The sequence below is a fragment of the Leopardus geoffroyi genome, chromosome A3 (assembly GCF_018350155.1).
Source record: "Leopardus geoffroyi isolate Oge1 chromosome A3, O.geoffroyi_Oge1_pat1.0, whole genome shotgun sequence".
NCBI classification, from domain to species: domain Eukaryota; kingdom Metazoa; phylum Chordata; class Mammalia; order Carnivora; family Felidae; genus Leopardus; species Leopardus geoffroyi.
In genome coordinates this window covers 29,865,448-29,872,819 of record NC_059336.1, presented here as the reverse complement: position 1 = coordinate 29,872,819, position 7,372 = coordinate 29,865,448, and the positions used below count along the sequence as shown (strand labels likewise).

At 52.2% G+C, this 7,372-nt stretch overlaps 1 protein-coding gene across 1 annotated transcript; it reads right to left on the bottom strand.

The window, feature by feature from the left end:
* Positions 1 to 4,300: 4,300 nt before the first annotated feature.
* OXT (oxytocin/neurophysin I prepropeptide) lies at positions 4,301 to 5,315 on the bottom strand. Its single transcript, XM_045445122.1, has 3 exons — positions 5,094 to 5,315; positions 4,734 to 4,935; positions 4,301 to 4,455 (listed from the first exon to the last, which is right to left on the bottom strand). The coding sequence occupies exons 1-3, from the start codon at positions 5,211 to 5,213 to the stop codon at positions 4,400 to 4,402; spliced, it is 378 nt and encodes a 125-aa protein (XP_045301078.1). The 5' UTR covers positions 5,214 to 5,315; the 3' UTR covers positions 4,301 to 4,399.
* Between the last annotated feature and the right edge of the window lie 2,057 nt (positions 5,316 to 7,372).

Genomic DNA, 7,372 nt, shown 5'->3' with positions numbered 1-7,372 from the left:
CAGCACGATGGGAAAATAAATCAGCCGTAAATGTTCAGCGATCAAGTTGATGTTTATAGTTTTCAGACTGGGGCGCCTGGCTGGCTCAACCAGTGGAGCCCGCGGCTTAACCTTGGGGTCATGAGTTTAAGCCGCATGTTGGATGTTCGGCTTTGAGTTTACATAAAAAAAACAAAACAAAACAAAACAAACAAAAAAAAAAAACAGGGGCGCCTGGGTGGCTGGTGAAGCGTCGACTTCAGCTCAGGTCATGATCTCACAGTTGGTGAGATCGAGCCCCGAGTGGGGTTCTGTGCTGGTAGAGCCTGCTTGGGATTCTCTCTCTTCTCTCTTTCCCTCTCTCTCTCTCTCAAAATAAGTAAAATAAAATAGTGTAAATTAGGAATATGAATTATGTAAATAATAATACTAATTTGTAAAACAACAGCTGTGTGAGACTTTAGGACAAGAGTGTTCCAGTCTGAAAACCATGCTTTTTTTTTTAAATTAGTTTTTTCTAATTTTTTAAAAGTTTATTTATTTATTTTGAGAGAGACAGAGACAGCGTGAGTAGGGGAGGGACAGAGAGAGAGGGAGAAAGAGAGAGAGAATCTCAAGCAGGCTCCATACCATCAGCGCACAGCCGATGTGGGGTTGAACTTTGAAAACCAGGAGGTCATGACCTGAGCTGAAACTTACAAAACCACGAGGTCATGACCTGAAACTGAGAGTCTGACGCTTGACTAAGCCACCCAGGCGCACCCCTTTAATTTTTTTAAATGTTTAATTTTGAGGGAGAGAGAGAGAGAGGAGAGCGAGAGCGAACATGAGTGGGGGAGGGGCAGAGAGAGGGAGACACAGAATCCGAATCAGGCTCCAGGCTCGAGCTGTCAGCACAGAGCCTGACACGGGGCTCGAACTCACAGACCGTGAGATCCTGACCTGAGCGGAAGTCAGACGTTTAACCCACTGAGCCACCCAGGTGCCCCTAAACAGATTCTTAACTATAGAGAACAAACTGATGGTTATCGGAGGGGAGGTTGGTGGGGAGATGGGGGAAATAGGTGAAGGGGATTGAGTGCACTTGTCGATGAGCATTGGGTGATACATGGAACTGTTGAATCACTACATTGTAACACTGTGTGTTAACTATACTGGAATTAAGGATAATGAATTAAAAATAAACATGACCACACACTGTTGCCACGCATATGCAAACTCAACGATATATTAATATCATAAAGCATCCAGGCACTATTTAAATTTCCCCAAGTGTTCCATGACTACACTCTTTGCAATTAGTTGATATCTGAGCCTGTATTTTTCTTAAGGTACAAAAGAGAATTTTTTTTATTTTTATGTTTTTAAATTTTATTATTATTTTTTTAACATTTATTTATTTTTGAGACAGAGAGGGAGAGAGCATGAACAGGGGAGGGTCAGAGGAAGAGGGAGGCATAGAATCTGAAACAGGCTCCAGGCTCTGAGCTGTCAGCACAGAGCCTGACACGGGGCTCGAACCCACAGACCGCGAGATCATGACCTGAGCCGAAGTCGGACGCTTAACTGACTGAGCCACCCAGGCGCCCCAAGAATTTTTTTTTAAAAGTAAGCTCTACTCCCAAAGTGGGGCTCGAACTCATGACCCCTAGATCAAGAGTCACCTGTTCTACCGACTGAGCCAGCCAGGCACCCCACAAAAGAGAATATTGATCCTGGTTGCCCTTCTACCTTTTTATTTTCATTTTCATTTTTTTTAAAATTTTTTTTAACGTTTTATTTATTTTTGAGACAGAGAGAGACAGAGCATGAACAGTGGAGGGTCAGCGAGAGGGAGACACAGAATCTGAAACAGGCTCCAGGCTCCGAGCTGTCAGCACAGAGTCCGACGCGGGGCTTGAACTCACTGACCGTGAGATCATGACCTGAGCCGAAGTCGGCCGCTTAATCGACTGAGCCACCCAGGCGCCCCTATTTTCATTTTCTTACGTTTTTATTTTCCTGAACTTCTTGTAGAGAATGGGTCCCAATTTCTTTTTATTATATTTGTTATAAGTAGAAACTGGATTGTGTGTATGTCGCCTAGCGTAGCCTTGCCTGTTTGGTCACATATTAAAGTAATATTTTGTACTAAATTCCTTTTCTCTATATTACTGCTAAGACTAATTATACGTTTTTTGAAATTATGTGTAGGTGGGCATATTCTCTAGGAATTTCACTTCCGGGTAGAAGAACAAAGAATAAAGTTACACAAAGTGGGAACCACTGCCCTGGACAAGCCCCCAAGCACTTTGGAGGTCTGAAGGGGTCATTCTAGCGAGGACCAAAGGCCGTGGGACTGAGCAGCCAAGAAGAATGGAGAATGACACCCAGCTTGCTTCTGTGCCGGTGGGGCCACTGGACCCAGCTTGACGCCACCTCTGGGACAAACTCAGGAAAAGAGGCGTCAGTCTGACCCTGTGTTTTGAGGCAATAAAATACTATCGACCTTTGGATTCTTGGGAAGAGTGGGACAGCAAAGTGGGTGCCTGAGTGGGTGAGGGGACCTGAGTTCTCTCCCAGAGTGGGGACAGCTGGGCTGGCACCCCAGGACACTCAGGGGAAGCAGTGAGGTCCCAGGGGAGATCCCAGACTTCCTGCTAAGGTGGCGGGGGGGACTCTCCAGCTCGGGAAAGCACAAATCCGTTCCCACACGTCTCTAGTTGAGGAGCTCGGTCACCTATAGCTGCAGCCCTCCCTGGCTGTGTGGTTTCTGAGGGACACAGAACTCTGAGACTGTCCTCAAATACCCAGCTAGTACACCGAGTCCTTCCTCATGGTTGGTTTAAACGGGACTCCGCTTTGAGTTATCTCGTGTCCCTTTTGATGACTAATCCCCCCAGATGTGGGGTCAAAGGAGGGGCTAGTCTCATGGCCTCAGCAAGGACGGCAGTCTATACAGTGGAATATTACTCAGCCACGAAAAGGGTGAGATCTTGCGATTTGTGCCAACGTGGATGGACCTAGAGGGTATTATGCTAACTGAAATAAGACAGAAAAAGACAAACACCGTATGGTTTCACTTATATGTGAAATCTAAAACAAAACAAATAAACTAAAAAAACAAACAAAAAGAACCACAGTCCAGGTTGCTGTAAGCCACTGGGATTTTCAAAAGCCTCATCTCTATTCTTCTTACACATCTTAGCAATAATGATCTTTTTTTCATTTTTAAAATGAATATTTATTCAAATGCGATATGCCTATAAAATATAAAAATATATTCAAATATGATATACATATAAAAGCAAATCACATGCACATGTTAAGTTTTCGGAAAATGAACACACCTGTTTTACCAGCTCCCAGACCAGGAGAAGAGAGTATGACCAGAATTGCCCTTGGACCCCCTCCAGTCACCACCTCACCCAAGATTTTGCCTGTTTTCGTAATTTATGGTAAAAAAAAGTCTTACGGTCCGCTTCAGGGTATTTTTTTCTGTCTCCACCCGGTGAGACCCGCATACTGCTGTGTGTGTGGGTGCTATGCAGACCTCCAGTGTGGGAGAAAGCCCTAGAAACTACACTTTTTCTAACAGCGATCTGTTGCTGTTTCACTTGCAGGGGGAGTGTGGCCGTGGACCTTCTGAAACTGCTCGGGTAAGTGAATGACCGCATGTTTTGGGAAAGAGGAATTAGGCCGTCTTGATTCCCAAAAGGGTTTTGGATCCAGGAATGGCCGAGAAATAGGTTGAAGATTGTTGGCGGCTTTTGTGTTCTGCGGTCATTCTGTAGCGGTGAGCTCCCAGGAGTCCCTGGCCCGCGGGGTCCCCAGCACTGCCAAGTTCCTCAGCCGCACAGGCAGAGGCAGGCCTGCTGGGTCCTCGGCAGCTCGGCCACCTCTTCTGCGCACCAGTGGCCTCCGGTGGCCTGGAGTCCAGCTCCTCGGAAACGTGAAAGCCCTTCAGCTGCGAGGCCCCAAACCCAGCCCTCGGGTCGCGGTTCAAGCCTCCCTCCAGAGGTAGGGAAGTCATTCCCCCGCCACTGGCCGCCTCCCCTTCCTCTGGTTCCCTGTCAGCACCCCCGTCGTTTGGGTTCTTTGAAATGTTCCTGGTAAGGCCACCTGCTACAGGCCCCCAGCTCTGTTTGGAGCGGGAAGCTGGGGTCTGTTTCCGTCTCCCTCGTTCGCCAGCCCGTGCAGGACTTCGGCTGCGGGAACGGCGCGCCCCGAACCCCGGCCCTCCCGCTCGGAATTGCCCGGAGACGCAGGCCCCGCCAGGCGCGACCCTCGGGGTTCCCCCAGCGCCCTCCTTCCCGTTTCTGAAAACGAGACGCCAGACGAGTTGCAGGGGGAGAAAATTCTGCTTTATTTTATTTCATTATTTCGGGGGGTGGCTGCGGAGTGGCGAGGGGCGCGCTGCGCCGCTGTCCGGGCCGTCGGCTCAGCGCTGGGAGAAGGCGGCCTCGGCGTCGCAGGCAGGGTCGGCGCGGCAGCCGTCTGGAAGGACAGCGGGTCAGGGGCCGCCCTGCGCGGTCCCCTCCGGGTCCCGGGTCCTCGGCCTCTGCCCCCCCTCCGCGCCCCCCGGCCCCGGCTCACCCGGGCTGCAGCAGACGCCCGCAGCGGCGCAGCGGCCCCGGGGGCCACGCCCACTGGGACTTCCGCACCGGCACCACCTGGACTCCGCCCCCGGGGCCGCGCCCACCGGGACCTCCGCACCGCCCCCACCTGGATCCCGGCCCCGCCCCCGCCGCCCCCGGGCCGCCCCGGCAGCGCACCGTCGTTGCAGCAGATGCCCGCGGCGGCGCAGCGGCCCCCGCTCCCGCACGGCTTGTGGCCCGACTGGCAGGGCGACGGCAGGTAGTTCTCCTCCTGGCAGCGCAGCGCCTCGGCCGTGCCCACGAAGCAGCCCAGCTCGTCGCCGCAGCAGATGCTGGGCCCGAAGCAGCGCCCTGTGCCCCCGGGGCCGCAGGGGAGGCACTGGAGGGAGGGCGGGGGGTGAGCGCGGGCCCTGCGAGGCCGGGGGCCCGGGCTCGGGGTGTGCAGGAGCCGCAGTCACGGGCGGGGGCGCACGTCCACTAAACCCCCTGGGGCCTCGGCGGGGCGGACAGAGGCGGTGGGTCGCGGCGGGGGCTCACCTGGCGCACGTCGAGGTCCAGCGCGGCCCTCTTGCCGCCCAGGGGGCAGTTCTGGATGTAGCAGGCGGAGGTCAGCGCCAGGAGGCCGAGCAGGCAGCAGGCGAGGCTGGAGCCGGCCATGGTGTGGACACACTGGGTCGGGGGCGGCGGCTGCGGCGGCGACTCTCCCACCGGCCTTTTTATGGCTGGGACCGCAGCAGGCGGAGCCCTGTCTAAGAGGGCCGCCGTATGACTGGTCACAGCGGGTCACTGCGGGTCAGGCCCTGGGCGCCCGGCGCGCCCCCTCATTTGCAGGGGCCTGGCCCTGTCACAGTCACCGCATCGGCTAATGGACTGGGGGCAGGGGAGGCAGACAGTCAGGCCGTGCGGGGGAGGGTGGCCTGTGCGGTGACCTAGAGTGGGACAGGGAGTATGGGGGTCTGCGGCCCAACCAAGGACTGTGTAGCTCGTCTCCCAATACCTGGTGGATGGGTTACAGGGCAGACCCTTGGACCCCGCCAGGCTCCCCATCTGCCCTCTGCCCTGGCCGCAGCACATCCTGTTTCCTCTGTTCCCGAGGTCCCCGATCGCTGAGCCCAAATTTCCAGGAACCCACTTCCTCCCTCCCACCAGCACCCGCTTCCCTGCACCTGGAACTTGTATAGGGAAAGGGCTTTATTTTCTCTAACTTCTAACCGAAATTTAACCTTTGCTTCAACCATGAGGTGGGCAAAGAACCAGTGGGATTTGCAACGCATGTGGCTTTGCCACAAATCAAAATGACAGATATTCTCCTATCACATTACAGCTATTGCAAATGTCTCCAAACATTGTTTAGACTCATCATCACTTTGAAATTATGGCAGTTACTGGACGTTATCTAATGCTGCATTTATGTATTTATATTTTTAATATATATTTAAAATTTTTAATATCTAATGCTTTAAATAAGCATTGTGACTGTATCACAAATTTGTTTTAACATTTTGATATCTGAATATAAATATACTTGGTTTCTTTTGTAATCCTATGTCTTTTGTTTTATGCATTTAAAAAGAGTGCTTTTTTTTTTTGCATTTTTAATATATCTTAAAATGAAAATAATTACAGATAAAGACAGACCGCCACAGTGGAAGGGATGTTGGTCAATGTCATGAACAAGGAGATGCTCAGAACCAATCCTTCTAGAAGGGACCTGTGGGGGGTGGGGACCTGGGTGGCTGAGTTGGTTAAGAGAAGGACTCTTGATTTTGGCTCAGGTCATGATCTCACGGACCATGAGTTCAGGCCCTGCATCAGGTTCTACGCTGACAGTGGGAGTCTGCTTGGGAGTCTCTTTCCTTCTCTCTGCCCCTCCCCTGCTCATGCTCTCTCTCTCATAATAAATAAACTTAAAAATAAATAAATAAGAAAGAAAGGACCTGCTGGGGCACCTGGCTGGCTCAGGCTAATGAGCATGCAATTCTTGATATCAGGGTGGTGAGCTTGAGCCCCACGTTGGGTGTAGAGATTTTATATATATATATATATATATCTTAAAAAAAGAAGGGAATTGGGGGTGCCTGAGTGGCTCAGTCGGTTGAACGTCTGACTTTTGATTTCCTCTCAGGTCATGATCTCTCGGTTTGTGAGTTTGAGCCCCATATGGGGCTCTAAGCCTGCTTGGGATTCTCTGTCTCTCTCTCTGCCCCCATCCCAATCACTCTCTATCTCTCTCTCTCTCAAGATAAATAAATAAACATTAAAAAAAAAAAAGAAGAAGAAGAAGGGACTTGCCACCCAGCTGCTGGGAGTGTGGTCAGCAGACAGCCTTTGGTGGCCACCCATCCAGGGCCTGTCTCAGCTGCAGAGAGCTGCCTGGCCCAAGGTCACACCCTTCCCTGGTGGCCCATATCCAATAACTGGTCCATTTTGGCCGAATGCCGGGCAACTATGAAGGACTATTTTGGTTCCGTAACTCTCCATAAGGTCAACTGAGGCCTGCATACAAGTTCTCCCTCTACCTAATCCTGTTTCGACCCCTTCCCTCCCACGGGTGTGGGTCCCGAGGGCTTCTGGTAACGAACACTCAGCATGTTGGACGCCATCTCAGAGGGCTCCCTGGGAAGCCCAACTTGCCACTGCACAGAGGAAATGAGGCCAGTGTCAGAGCAGACTCAGTGGGCTCAGGCTCTACACGTAGGCTAGGATGGCCGCAGCTGCTCCGCCACTCTTGTGGACCCTCCTCAAAAAGAGTGCTGAGGCTGCTGGGGCTGCGCGGGTCACAGCGCCCGGCTGGCCCCGAGACACTTGTGTCAGCC